This window comes from Talpa occidentalis, unplaced genomic scaffold (genome assembly GCF_014898055.3).
Source record: "Talpa occidentalis isolate TD23 unplaced genomic scaffold, MPIMG_talOcc4v2.1 talOcc4.10, whole genome shotgun sequence".
NCBI lineage: Eukaryota > Metazoa > Chordata > Mammalia > Eulipotyphla > Talpidae > Talpa > Talpa occidentalis.
In genome coordinates, this window is record NW_023600993.1 from 79,265,598 (window position 1) to 79,280,596 (window position 14,999).

General features: G+C 44.5%; 1 protein-coding gene across 2 annotated transcripts; it reads right to left on the reverse strand.

The window, feature by feature from the left end:
• Positions 1–388: 388 nt before the first annotated feature.
• On the reverse strand, positions 389–14,977 carry LAMP5 (lysosomal associated membrane protein family member 5). Of its 2 annotated transcripts, XM_037521080.1 has the most exons (6): positions 14,914–14,977; positions 14,187–14,359; positions 13,685–13,816; positions 13,454–13,559; positions 11,879–12,067; positions 389–567 (listed from the first exon to the last, which is right to left on the reverse strand). In XM_037521080.1, the coding sequence occupies exons 1-6, from the start codon at positions 14,975–14,977 to the stop codon at positions 389–391; spliced, it is 843 nt and encodes a 280-aa protein (XP_037376977.1). The 2 variants fall into 2 exon arrangements, with proteins under 2 accessions (XP_037376977.1, XP_037376978.1); XM_037521081.1 differs by lacking the exon at positions 13,685–13,816.
• Between the last annotated feature and the right edge of the window lie 22 nt (positions 14,978–14,999).

Below are 14,999 nucleotides of genomic sequence, written 5' to 3' on the forward strand. Positions count from 1 at the left end.
TTCCTTGGAACCTAAAGGGGTGTCTTCCCAAAAGAAGTGTGTTTTTAATCCCTAAATTTAGGAACTAGATACCGTTCCGAGTTATGTGTGAGGCTCCTTCAACGGTCAAAGCCAAGCCATCGTGAGCATTGAAAGCTGGCTGACCCCTCCATTCCACTCCCCAGCATGGAGAGAACACTGCTATTCATTGCGTGAATCCAAAAGAATCCCCCATCCCTGGATTTAAGCATGGATGCAAGCCAAGTAAGCCTTGGATATATTTACTCAATCCAGGCCTGTTGGATTGTAGCTATGTTGGTGTAACCTGTGTACGAGGTGGAAAAGTGCTTTAGTGTCTCTACCTGATCCAGCTGCAGGAGAGGGCTTGGGGCTGCCTGCCTAATGGCCCCTAACCCATGTGCTTATATTGGGATCGGTCCCTAGGGATCTGCACCTGGTTGGCTGTCATTTTGAGGTGGACATGGTAAAGCGCCAGTGTCACCACAATGACGAGACCCAAGATGAGCCCCAAAATCAGGGGCAAAGTTTCCTCTAACTGCTCCCGTTCGTCCACTGGGCATTTATGCTCTGAAATGGGGGAGAGGGGAAAACAAAAAGAAGAAAAGCAGTGAGCTCCTAAAAAAAATATTCTGAATTGTAAGTCTTATTAACACTAAAACTTTTTTAAATGGAGATGAAAAGATTGCCAAACAACCTTTAAGGAGACTTTTTTTTTTTAAGAAACGCTATTTCCCCAGCCAACCCTAGGTCCAACTCCTTAATATTTCTGCATAATATAAAATAAAAATAGCTCATTTAAATAGGGTAACACTCAGTTATCAGATTCCTGACAGATGTCAACAAAGCCTCCAGATGATTTGTTTGAATTTTCAGAATTTTGGCATTAGACACAGCCAATCATCATTTTTATTGTTGATTTGATTTCTTAACTTTTTATTCAAGTATAATATATGCATAGAGGAGAGCACACAAATAGCTTTCAAAAAGACTGAAAATGCCAAGTGTTAACAAACATATGGAACAATTGGACCTTACACAGTTTGTGGAAAATGGTACAACTGCTTGGCAAAACTGTTTAGTAGTATCTTTTAAGGACAAACATATGCCTACTTTATAACCCAACATTCCATTCCTAGGTATTTACTCAAGAATAATGAAAATATGTAGATACATATAGACTTGCACTTATAAATGTTCATAGGAACTTTATTCCAAACTGAAGTTGGAAACAACAAAATGCCCATCAAAGTGGAATAAATAAACTGATATATTCACACAGCGGAATGCTAAGAGTAATAAAAAGGAATGATCTTTGGTTCCCAAAACAGAATGCATGAATCTCAGTAACAGTTAGTGAAAACTGTCAAATACAAAAGAATACATAATGTATGATTCCACACACAAAGTTCAAAAATACATTAAAAAAAATTAGTGATTGAAGTCAGTAACGTGCTTACATCTGGGGAACAGGCCACAAGAGAACTTCCAGGGTGTCATGAAATTGTTCATTAGCTCAGGCCATTGACTCCTTGTGGGGGCTTCGGGCCAGAGCTACAGATAGATGGGCATCTATTTCTTCATGAAAACCAAGTGTTTAAGACAAAATGAGCCAGTAAATGTTTACTGAGTGCCTACTGGGTGCCAGGCCCCTGCAGAATCCCTGCTGCCACAGTCTTTCCTCTCACCTTACCTGAGATCAACAGGAAGGGGTGGGGTGGGGCAGTGATGCTTGAAACCAGGGATTTTTTTCTGCTCTCATAAGAATCCCGAAAATTGTGGACAGATACACAAATTTTTAAAAACTGTATACTTAATATACCTGGTTCTAAATTTCTAAATACAAATTATTTAATCCCCACAATGACCCTATAAAGTAAATACAGTTGATGCTTGAACAACATGGGTTTGGCTTCTGAGGTTACACTTGTATGTGCATTTTTTTCTGTTCATGGATTTTTTTCTACCCCTGAGTTTCATGTTTTTGATTGATTGACTAATTTTTTTTTTAAGATTTATTTATTTATTTATACACGCTCTGGGTGCAGTCAGAAGCGTAGGAGGGTGAGAGAATTCACCAGAGCCAGAGTGGGGAACAGAACAGGCAGACTGACGAAATACACTGCTGAGGGGAGCAGCGGGTGGCAGGAGAGGTCTGCGAGCCATGTGGGAACCTCACCAGCAACCGGGGATCGAACCAGCGCTGCAGAGGCTGCGGGCAGCTGGGCAGCTTCACAGTCCAGCGTTCAACCGCTGCGCCACCAGGGGACGCCCTGATTGATTGACTCTAAGGAAGTGAAATTGGCACTTATGGAGGGCCGACTGTAAACTATACTTGGATTTTCAGTTTTGGAGTGGAGAGGGGTAACTAGAGGCCGAAGCCAAAGATGGTTACATGTGGTGGCCCTGGAGGGGAGTGCTGGTGAGGCAGGTGAAACGCCAACGAAATATCAGTGGGTGTGGAGACTGATAAGAAATACAAGGAACTGGGCCTCCCTGGTGGCGCAGCGGTTTAGCGCTGGGTTGCGAAGCTGCCCGCAGCCTCTGCGGCACCGGTTCGATCCCCGGATCCGGATCCCCGTCCACCAGAGGAGGGTCCCACATGGCGCGCAGACCTCTCCTGCCGCCCGCTGCTCCCCTCAGCAGTGTACTTCGGTCCCTCTGCCTGCTCTGCTCCCCGCTCTGGCTCTGGTGAATTCTCTCACCCTCCCGCGCTTCTGACTGTACCCAGTGCTTGTATAAATAAATAAATAAATCTTAAAAAAAAAAAGAAATACAAGGAACTGCAGAAGCAGCCCCCTGGATTTAGCCTTTGAGATTTGGGCATTTTCAGATCTTCGATTCCTGCCCCACCACGATCTTCCAGAAGGCTGTTGTGGGCCTCTGAAGGACATGGAGAGAGGCTTCCAGCGGCCAACCTGAGAGAAGAAAAGTTCAGAGGCTTTGCAGACAGCCGAGCCACTGAACTGTTTGCAGCTTTGCTGTTGTTATAGCCTGGAAGGGAAGGACCCAGAGCTGGGTGCCTTGCTGAGCTGTGTATATGCAACCTGTTTGAGCTCAGATAGCAACTGGTAAACTATTTGGGCACTGTCGTTGGCCAGCTTTAGTGCCCCTTGCTGCCCTGTATCAGTCCTAAACATGAAGGATCCCAAGATGGAGTCTTCCCACCCCTGACAGACTGGACTACGTGACAGCCAGACTGCACATATTGAAGTATTGATTTGATAAATATTAATTGAGGACTACACATGGGAAGCCATCAATGAAGAAAAGTCACCACACCATCACTTCCCAAAGTGTCTCCCCACAGTGTGCCAAGACAACAGAAGGCGCAACAGGAGATGCTCACCGGAGCTGCCAAGATGCCCCAGCACAGCTCCAGACAATCAACACTTAAAGCAGCTGCAGGGCCTCCCCTGGTGGCGCAGCGGTTGAGCCCTAGACTGCAAGTCGCCCGCAGCTTCTGCAGCGCCTGTTCATTCGCCGGCCACCGGGGAGTGTCCCACAAAAAAAAAAAAAAAAAACCAGCAGCTGCAGCAGCTGAATGACCCTACAAACAGCCAATACTCAACGCAGCTCAGCAAGGCACCCAGCTCCGGGTCCTTCCCTTCCAGGCTATAACAACAGCAAAACTGGAAATAGTTGCAGTGGCTCGGCTATCTGCAAAGCCTCTGAACTTTCCTTCCCTCAGGTTGGCTGCTGGAAGCCTCTGTGCATCCTTCAGAGGCCCGCGAGAGCCTTCTGCAAAATTGACATGGTGGGGCAGGAAGGGATGACCCCAGAATTGCTGAAGATCTGAAAATGCTAAAATCCCAAAGGCTAAATGGAGGTGGGGGGAGTGTTGCTTCTGCAGTCCCTTGTATTTCTTATCAGAGTGTCCACCCGCACTGATACTTTGTTAGTATTTGGCCTGGGTCCTTTCATCCTCACCAGCACTCCCCTCCAGGGGGCGCCGCATGTAAAAGTCCTTGGCTTCAGCCCCAGGTTTACGAAGACCGCTAACCCTGGCATTGTTCAAGGATCAACTGTACTATTATTATGCCCATATTACACGTAGGAAAACTGAGGCATAATTGCCCAGGGAAAACTGAAACTCCAACCTGAACTCAACCAGCCTAGCTCAACAGCACAGTCTGGGATGCGCTTAACACACCTGAGCTAGGTTTCCAGGCAGGATCAGGTGAGTGACAGACCTGAGCTACTAGCATTCATAGGCTACACCCACCCAAAGGTGGGCGGGAAGGAGGAGCTCTGTATTACTGGTTGTACATGGTCATAGTTCAATTTCTGAAAATTGGATGAGACAGATACTTATTACAAAGGGACACTTTGGGGAGTGATGATGTGGTGACATTTCTTCATTGATGGCTTCCCATGTGTAGTCCTCAATTAATACTTATCAAATCAGTACTTCAATATGTGCAGTCTATTGTTTTTCATTTATACCTGAATAAAACTGTTTAAAATTAGTAAACATATATATATATATGCCTGTGTGTGTTTGCATGTATACATATAAATCCTCTAATTAAAAAATATTTAATAGGTTTTTAAAAAGATACTTTGGTAAGTGTTAAAGAAGTGTTAAGGACCTATTATATTAGCAGTAAATTGAGCTTTTCTCTTACCACAATCAAAGACTGAAAAGGCACTAGCAGGCAAATTTCCACTATTTGATTCAATTCTGGTGAGTTCATCACCCTTGAGAATTAGCTGGTGACAAATATACCTACTTCCCAGCAAAAGAAAACAATTGTACAGGGACCAGAGACACTTTAGAGCTCCAAAGCCATCCCATGCTTTTCTCTGAAGAGAGCCATCAGTAGAAATGGAGCCTACAGGGCCTCCCCTGGTGGTGAAGGCGGTTGAGCACCATGCTGTGAAGCTGTCCGCAGCCTCTGCAGTGCCCATTCGATCCCAGCCGGCCGGCGAGGGTCCCAAATGGCAGGGCAGACCTCTCCTGTCTCGCCTGCTGCTCCCCTCAGCAGTGTATTTTGTCACTCTGCCTGTTCTGCTCCCCGCTCTATCTCTGGTGAATCCTCTTCTCCCTCCCGTGCATCTGACCTGTACCCTGGTTCTTGTATAAATAAATGAATAAATCTTAAAAAAAAAAAAAAAGATGTAAAAAAAGAAATGGAGCCTACAGGGTTAGGGATTTTAACAACAAAGTTTCTTTGTTTTCCTTACTACAGTGCACTCTTGCCTTAGTAATGGTAACAGTTTTTTTGTTGTTTTATTTATTTTTTTATACTTACAAGAACTGGAATGCAGGCCAGAGGTGCAGGGGGTAAGAGGACCACCAGAGACAGGCTGAAATACACTGCTGAGGGGAGCAGTGGGCAAGGCAGGAGAGGTCTGCTGCTCCATGTGGGTAGCTCCCTGGCCAGGGATCGAATTTGTGCTGCAGTGGCTACGGATAGCTTCATAGTGCTGACTTTAACCCCTGCACCACCAGGGAGGCCCAGGTCTTGAAGATTTATATACTTGATTTCCTTGTGCTCTTACCTTGCTATTCATAACAAACCTCTTTTTACCATGCCTGGTTTTATGTCAACAAGGTGACTTTAGGATTCCCCTAGGTTACCTAAGGACTGGTTGCCCGGGGAACCAAGGGGGTGGAGGGTGGGACCACAGGTCGTGATTAGAGGATTGGAACGTTCAGTCCTTAATATCCAAAGAGGAGATGGCTGGATTTGAGTTCAATTGTTAAAGGCCAGTGATTTAATCAATTATGCCCATGTAAAGAAGACTCCATAAAGGCCCCAAAAGATGGAGCTCAGGAAGCTGCCATGTTTGTGAATTCGCAGAGGTATTAGGAGAGCCACACAGCAAGAGAGGGTATGGAAGCTCCACCTTTCCCCACCTTTCCCCGACGTAGCTCTTCCTTCCAACCTTTCCTGAATTATGTCCTTTGTAGTAAAGGGGTGCTCTTGTAAGTAAAATATTTCCCTGAGCTGCTCTAGCAAATTAATCAAACCCAAGGAGAAAGTCATGGGAATGTAAGACCTACACATTGATGGCCGATGGGAAGCACAAAAGGCAGCCTGAAGTTGGGGTAGAGGGCAGGCAGTCTTGTAAGGACTGAGTCTTTAATCAGCTCCGATTAAAAGTGTCAGAATTGAATTGAGTTGTGGGACCTTCTGCTGGTGTCAGAGAATTGTTTGGTGGTGTGGGAAAAACACAGCAATATCTGAATGGGTGCTAGAATGGTAGCAATCATAAGTATTATCCTTAAGTGGATAATATCTTTGGTATAGTTATAGGGACTAAACTCATATATCCCATGCACTAAGGAAGAAGGAAGAGAATATCATGATGGGAAATTATGGTGAAAAATACCGAGTTTCCATCCTCACACACCTTTTTCCAATGAGTGGTAATTAAAGGAAAATCCCAGAGTTCATTCCTCGAAACTTGTATAAACACACATAACTAAAACCAAAGCAATAGCTATCCTTACTTTGTGTGTCTAATAACTATTCCTTTATTCCATCCTCTTTACTTAAAATCATGCTGGTCATGACCTACTAAAGCAGAGGTTGTAATATTTTTTGTGCCACTATGACAAAATACGGACCCCTTTTTAGAGTAATGCTTATAAGTGTGTAAAAATAAAATATACAAGATTGTAAAGGAAACAAATTTTAATAAAATTTAGCTCGCAAAAATACTTTTTAAATAATTTGGGACGCAGTGTATGTGTACTTCTTTATTGGTACTCTGGTATAGTGACGGATTGCAAAGCTGGGAGAAGATTAAATGGTATGTTTCAAGATCGGCCCTTGCAATGTAAAATGAAAATATCTCTGATTTCTTTTGGTGACAAAATCACAGGTACTACTAGTACTACTGGGCTGTTAGCTTAATTTATAATGGAAGGAAATGTTAATGCATTAATTAGTAATCAGAGCAAATAAAGATACAAGTTTTTCCCATGGAAATTTATAGGCATCCTGAATTCTATCCATAAACTTATAGACTCCAGAGTTCTGGACTTCAAAATGCCATGCAATAAACTGATTATATAAAACACAGATTATAAAACAAGGAGGACCCTACATCTTTGCAAGAGAGAAACACATCCTTGCATTACAGCAGCTAAGCATCTGGTTCTGGATGCTCTGAGACCCCTAACTTCCTATCCACCAACACAGAACTTCGGGTTCTTCATGCCTCTTCCCTGACTGGACTCAGGATTCTAGAAGGCATAAAAACAAAACAAAACAAAACAAAACAAAACAAAACAAAACAAAAAAAAACAGGGTGGTTTCCAATGGTTGTAAAATGCCACAACCAGCTTAGTCATTGGAAAGAATCAGATCAAGACACATCAGACAACCTGCCACCTGCCAGTTGCCAATTAAGGTCCCGTCTAGAACCCACAAATCCTCACTGACACCAGGATGTGTTTTCTACTTCTGTGTTTTATTTTATTTTGTTTTGCTTTGGTTAGTTTGAGGACTATAGCATTTTAAAGTTGTATTTATTCCCTAAAACAAACTGCCAGGGCTCTTCATTACACCCCCAAATGAACAGCTTTGAGATGGGTACTACCCGCCAAAAGGGAAGCTGTCTACTCTCTCAAGCTCTGCTAGAGCCACAGACTTTTCTGTTGGGAGAGAACAAGCCTTTTATTGATTGTGTTTCTCTCCACTGCCTGATGGGGCGCTAGAAGGAAGGGTTTGCCTTTTCCCCCCATACTTTTCTATGGGTTGGCTTTGAACTTTAATAAGATCGGCAAAACGTGTTTTGTATTGAAATGAATGGGTTTTTGAGCTCTTTGGCTGGAATCAAGCAGATTGTCTCACCGAGATGTAAGCACTCACAAAAAAAAAAAAAAAGATTTTAAAAACAAGAAAACAAGTATTGATTGTTACCACTGTACTCCAGGGACATGGCATGCACAAGAGAGAGTTATATATACTCTTTCCCAGTAGACTATAAGCTCCACCAGGAGAGGGAAAGTTCAAACAGACCAGACCCTAGATGGAACAGACACTGGCAGTGTCTTGTCCTCCTGCCCTTAACATTCACCCTTCCCGTATAGTCCAGTGGATTTGTTCTGACCACAAGACATGTTGGAAACTCCAGAGATTCAATACCCCCACTCCCCCACCGCAGCAGGATGGAGGTGGCAAATAAATGCCAGTTTCCCTACACTTTAGGTGGGATATCTGTATTGCCTTCTAGGCTCCCCACCCTCCAAAGATGCCAGCAGTGCAAGCCCCAGGTGCCCACAATGGTAACCTGTTCATTAATGGTCTGCACTGTCTTTCTTGCCTTCTATCCTCACTTCCCTACTTTCTGCCACTGTCGGCTAGGACCTTTTAGCTCAAAGGCCTGCTAGCTCTAAACTCAAATTTTTACCTCTCCAATGATTCAAATAGTTCAAATGAGCATAATTTCAGCCATTTAGTGCCTGCCTGCTTTGATACCAATAGCAGTTACCCATTGATAAGAAAGCACTTTGTAGTTAAAAGCACCGCTCTCCTCTCCCTCAACCACTGCAGCCTCTCAGTGCTTTCTGACTGAGAGATTCCAATGATATCAGTATTCAGGTAAGACCTCTCTCCAGCCCCTCTTGCCAGGAGGGCCCTTGCTCTCCATCTTTTCTGGTGGTGGTCCTGAGGCAACCTAAGCCTCCCCGTGGACTGTGAAAAACTTCCCTTCTCATGCAAACCTGGCCAACCACCAACAAGTAAAGCATGTGCTATGTTATGGTGTCTGATGATCATATGTTTTCTTTGATCAGCTCTAAATCCCTGGAAGCCCCTAGACCATGGACCAGCGGCATCGCCCACCAGGGTGCTTGCTAGAAATGGAGGATCCTGAACCTCAACTCCAGATCTACTGGACCAGACTCTATGTTAACACATCATGGTTGTGCACACTGCAGCTGAAAATTCACATATACACCACAGTTGGAGATGTGTTGGCATAACAGAAATGTAATGGGGTAACAGACTTGTGTTGGGGGGTAGTGCAGTAGTCCAGTCCAGTGCATTACCACAGGGATTTGCATAATAAAGATATCAACCCCCATTTGGGCTACTCTGAGCCCCTGTGAATGTCCATTAATTCATTTCATGGACACTTCCTAGCTGTTCTCAGAGTCTATTAGGTAGGCAGCCGCTAAACTGCAGACAGCCGGCATCATCTTTTACACAGCGAATAGGTTCTTCGTTGGATTCCCTTATGCTGCGGATCCTGCTGGATCACAGCCATGGTCCAAATACACCCACACAGGACCCAGCCCATGCACACACCCCTGCAGTGGGCATGCAATTATCTGACCAGATCCTGCCTTCTCCAAGTTCTCATGCTCAAATCACACCCACCCAGGTATCAGCAACACATCCAGAGCCTCCTGAGGATCTATTCTGGGGAATAGAGGCTGAGTGCTGGCCCTGGAAAAGCATACCTAAATGGATGTTTTGGATTCCACCAAGTCAAATAAAATGATGTCTTATAAGACACAGTGGGAGGCAGGTGCTGAGAAGCACAGATAGGAGGAGCCAGAAACAAAAGACTCCCAGACTCACAAAGGCAATTCGATCCAGTGAGTGATTCTGAATGAGGCTTGTCCCCTCCCAGGAGCCTCAAGGCTTGAGCTCTAGGACTCCATACTGCAGAGAACATTCTAATTATTACCCAGAAAAGCCTGAGTGAGACAAGTGCAATTTGCTTGTGCTGAACATATATGCATTTAAGAAGGGATACGCCCTTATAAGCTCTGTCTACCCAGCAATTGCTCCATCTAGGACCTGGAAATGTATAAATGCTGCTTTTCAAATAAAAGAGGTCATTAAGTCCATGTTGTGAACCTAACTAATTTCTAAAAAAGTAACCCTGGTCCTTATTCAGTAATTACTCATATTTTTTAACCCAATTCTAAGAATTTATGAGATTTGATTTCTTAGTCCATAAATGACTCTAAGCAACAATTTGGAAATAACCCAGGGTTAGGGTGAAGTTGTGCTAAGGAAATAGTAAAAACAGCAACTATAACACCGGTTTTACCAAGAAATAAGATACCTAAGAACATCTGATCAGCAAAAAACAAAGACCAATTAAAGACTATTGAAAATACCTGTGCAAACTCTAAAGTATCTACAGTTAGGACTCTGGGAACTAATTGTGCACAGTCCAATAATATTTTCATAGTGAATACCTATTGATCAACAACCATAAGCCAAATTCCATTTAGTTATTTATATTTTACTATTTTCTGTTTAAGAAAAATACTGACTATTACAAATAATAAATACATCCATTAACTATATTTCCGTTACAGAAATTTCTAAGTTCCTGACAGAGTTGAGTTTCAATTTTGTAGAAAATAAATTAAAATACAATAGCATCCTTCCATGAGAACAGGTAATTATGGGACTGCTTTCCTAAATATATTGAATTCTGATTTGCCTGGTGCTTAAGCATTTGGAAGTCTCAATTAATTGAGGACACAGCTTCAGAATATCAATTCAGCCAATATTAACAGGACATCTGCCATAGGCCAAGCACTGTATTAAGTTCTAAAAATGCAAGATGAACATAATAAGTAGGCCTTTACGCAAAGACAGTTTAACTTAGGAATCTCAATCATCATCAGAATAACTTGGGGTAGGAGAGGTAGATTCTATTCAGTATAGTTTGAGTGGAAGAGTCATTTTGAAAACTAGGTTCACTGGGAAATGATGTCAGTGACACAAGTAGGGATTCCCTAATATGGTATACATTCTAATAGTTGTATTCACCTGGGTTCCCCAGACAAAAAAAGGCAGCCATAAAGCAATCGGAATCTCTCCTAATTTCTTAACTACATGAAATAAACAGAACATCACACAGTCTTTCACAACTTTCTCCAGACAAGGCAGAGAACAAATGAATTGAGGAATTCTTTTGCCTCACTCTTGCCCAGTGAAAATTGTTGTTGGACTTGGAGAAATTGCAGAAGTGTGAATTTTCCTAACTCCCTCCAACATGGTGGAATATAGAAAACCAAGAGAATGTGGGTGCCCTGAGCCCACCCCAGTTGAATTCTGCTTGCTCTCCTTACAGGGGCTAGAATGAACTTCCTGCAGCTTCCTCAGCTTCCTCCCTGCAGGAAATAGATCAAGGATCCTGGCCTCCTGGGGGCTTTCTGGATGTCCCTCCCGACAAGGGTGAGTGCTAGATGGAGGCTGCCTTCCTGAGTCTTTTTCTGTCTCTCTCTCTCTCTCTCTCTCTCTCTCACACACACACACACACACACACAAACACACAGACACACACACACATACACATACACACCTACCTCTAATGCATTTGGCCACACAAAAGCTTCAGTTGACATATGTAACTTTTGGGGATAGAATCTATAGCTGAAAGTGACTGAGAGAACATGGAGAAACTGAGACCAGAAAATCAGAGGCTCTTCTATTAAATCTCTCTACATAACTGAGATTTTTGATTGTTTTTTTCCCTTGGAAATTTGCATCAAAATTATTTTTTTCCAAGCTGACTTTCTTATCTCTCTCCCTATTAGAGTTCCTACTTTGGCAAAGGAAGAGAACCATGAAGAAATAAAGGAAGGGAGGAGAAAAAGGAGGAAGGAAAAATAAAAAAGTAAGGTGGGAGAGAAGGAGGGAGGGAGAGAGAAGAGAAAAGGGAAAGAAATGAAGGGGAAAGGAGAGAGGAAGAAAAAAAGAGCCCTTGAAGAATATTGATGCAATTCCCATTTCACTGCTTTTAATCTTGGAAAAACATCACAGAGGGAGGCAGTGTCACTTCAACCTAGACAAAACCCAATTAGTGACAGCCTGGGACCACTTCCACATGCATCCAGAAGTCAGCCTGCCCTGCCCGCCTCTCTCTCCACTTCCACCCCCCACCCCCAACCTACCTTCACTGAAGACAAAATCAGAGATGATATCAAAGGGCTGAATGTGGACTGCGGACAGGATCATGGTGACTGTCTTCTGTGGATCGCTGGAGGCCAGTGAAATGGTCTGCTGAGCTTGACACTCGTAGGACTTCCCAGCTGGGGTAACCAAGGCAGAGAGATGGTGGGAGTTTGCGGTGTGCTTTCCAGCTGCAGGGAAGGCCCAAAGCAATGGTTAGGCCCTGCTTACTGGCAGAACCCTCCCTGCCTCTAAGTCCTATGTCACATAGTTGCCTCTCAGCCCCAGACCCCCTCCCCACCTCCCTAGGTTTCCTTGCCATGTTGCCTTGAAAACTCTGGAACTCAAGTGGTGATGGAAGACAAACACATTCATTCTTTTATGAGTAGGTGTTTATGAAATTTGGAATTTCTTTTTGGAAGAGGAGAATGAGACCTAAAAACACAATGCTTTGTACTGTGAAAAAAAAAAAAAAAGCTTAAAATGGAGTTTCTGAAGACACAGAACAATGACTTGATTTTTCATATTTTACAAAAGAATAAAATTTTTTTTTAAAAGAATAAAAATGTCTTCCCCCAAAAAGCATTGCTCTGGGGTGGATACCTGTGCACATATATTCTTTTTGGAGGTCTGCCCCCTCCCCCTTTTTCTGGCTTAAGTTTGTTTTCCCATCATTTTTCCTTTTTTGTTGGGGGAGGGGGAATCTAATTTGACTGGGAGAAATGCTTGAATGTGAATCATAACAAAGAGGAGAAAATGTTTTTGGTACTGCCATGATAAGGGGTAAAGCGAGAGATGATATGTACTCTTGTATTTTCAGTAAAAAATTTTTTTCCCAATTCAGGTGCCCTGTGATCAAGGCCTCATTATGAATAAATCAGACAATTTACAAGATAAATAAATGAATTTAATTGCCCTGCTTCAAGGTGCCTGCAGATAAGAACATTGGTATTTGGGAAATGGATGTTCTTCTTGCCATGATGTTGCTGGAGGATCTGGGTGAGTTGTCGGAGTGATGGGCAAGAAAAGCTACTAAATTAGGACACGGTTCAGAATCCGCTCTGGGGTGACTGCAGTGATGACTGAGGATTGCGTGTGAGTCCAGTTGCCATGCGCAAAAAGATAATGAAAGCCATCAGGGCCTGGCCAAAAGGAAAGCTTACTACTGCCGAATTTTGGCGCATGAGAAGAAATAACAGACGCAGAATAAAATAAAAATACAGTTTTGCCCTTCTCTGACCCTTTTAAGGACAAATCATAAGAGGCTGTCCTGAAGCAGTCAGGGAAACATAGGCCCTCAAGAGCTGTCTCATCCAGGATCAGGCCATGGGTGACAGGCTGCTCCTGGAACTCATGTTTCCTTGCACATCTACAAGAACTGATACTCAGGGACTCACAGGTGTTCCGCTTTCCCCACCCAGAAAGTAGGCCCAGGGCAAAAGTGGCCTAAGAGCACAAAGCCTGGATAGGTTTCCAAAGCCCTGCGGAATTCTGGAGGGAGTCCTGCCTGCGCCTGCACTCCCGCTGTTTCTGTGCTTACCCAGGCTCCCACTCCAACCAGACTGACTGCTACTCACCAGTAACTGCGTCTTTAAAATGGGTCTTCTCTGAGGAGTCATAGACAAACTGGACCTTGCTCAACCTCCAGGTCCCCTCAGGTCCCTTGGACGTGTTGTGACTCTCCTGCAGAGCAGGAAGGCAAGTGTCAACAGCCCAACGACTTCTGGGTGGGGAAACCACCGATGGGCTGCCTCCGCCCACACCCACCCAGATTCTACTCCTCCTTCTGAGGGCCCTACTGCAGTTACCTTTACAAAAAGCATTTTGAGTGCGTATGCGCGATCCACCCAGAACACCTGCAGCTCCGACTCGTTGTGGCCACAGTGGCCCTTCACCTCAGCTCCCCGGGTCAGTGAGATATCAGCCTGTTCCGTGATCAGCTGGGAACACAGACGCCCGGTACCCCTCAGCAGCCCAACCCGGATGGGGGCTGTAAAGGGCTGCGTGTCCAAACTCCCCGTTGCACGCCTGGGCCTCCTTTGCTTGCGCGCGCTCCCGGTCCCGGAACATGCGGTTAGATGCTCTACGTGCAGACCCGCCGTTAGGGAAGCAGAGAGAGGGGGGTTTACTTTCAAAGCAGGCAGAGCGAGCAGAAGGTGTTACAAGCCGGAACCCCCATGCAGCATTCAGGAGCAGCCTGCAGGGATGCAGGGGGGAAGGTGGACGACCCAGGTCTTCACAGGGCATTGAGGGAGGTGCCCTTCGCCCCTGGAGCCCTAGGAGCAAGCTGGGAGAGAAAAGGTTCCTTACATCGACATAATTGCTGGCCCACACATCATAAGGAACAATAAATTTGGCTGCAAACTCTGCCATCAGACACGTCGTCCCGTTTTCCCGCACCACAAATATATCTTTTTCAGGGTTAGTGGAAAGACCTGAGAGATTTTCCACTTCTTGTTCTGCCATGATTCGAGCCATTGTATCTGAGGGGAAAAAAAATTCTGTCGGTTCCGGGCTCAGCAAGCCCACGCGTCTGGGGCATAAGAGTGGAGAGATCGTGGTCTGCAGATTTTGGGGTGACAAAGTTCCTTGCCGACTGCTGTGCGCTCTGCGACCCATTTCTCTAGCCCAGCGCCAACAAATTCGACTCCGTTGCTGTATATTTATAATAAAAATTTAAAATTTAATTTGAAAGTCTTATTGATTTGTAACCCGGTTGACTTTTATCTTAGGTATTTAAACCAAATCTTGCTTGTCAATGCTCTGACCCCATGAAGCAGGCCCATAGGGCATTCTGTCTGGGATACGCTATACAGGTGTGCGGTTCTTTGGGGAATTCCCTAGCACTGGCGGGAAGACCCACAGCTCCCGGATCGCAGCCAACCTCCTTCCCACCACTCCCTCCCATCCCCCGCAAAGATAAAGCCCGCAAAACAAACAGGTTACATTTTGACCTTAAGCTATTGACTTTACAATGCTGAGGCTATTCTCTGCAAAGAGTGTGCCCTGCCCTCGCGGATGCCAAAACGCTACTCACGCAGCAGCATCAGGAGAACTCGAAGTCTGTCCACACTGGAAAAGGCTCTTCCTCGGAGATCCATGCTCACCGAGCAGCGAATGAGA

Coding starts and splice junctions, on each gene's coding strand:
- LAMP5 (XM_037521080.1), bottom strand. CDS start 14,977: ATGGATCTCCGAGGAAGAGCCTTTTCCAGTGTGGACAGACTTCGAGTT. Junction 13,817..14,186: donor GGGCCAGCAATTATGTCGAT/GTAAGGAACCTT, acceptor CTGTGTTCCCAG/CTGATCACGGAACAGGCTGA. Junction 12,068..13,453: donor TTTTAAAGACGCAGTTACTG/GTGAGTAGCAGT, acceptor CCTTCCCTGCAG/CTGGAAAGCACACCGCAAAC.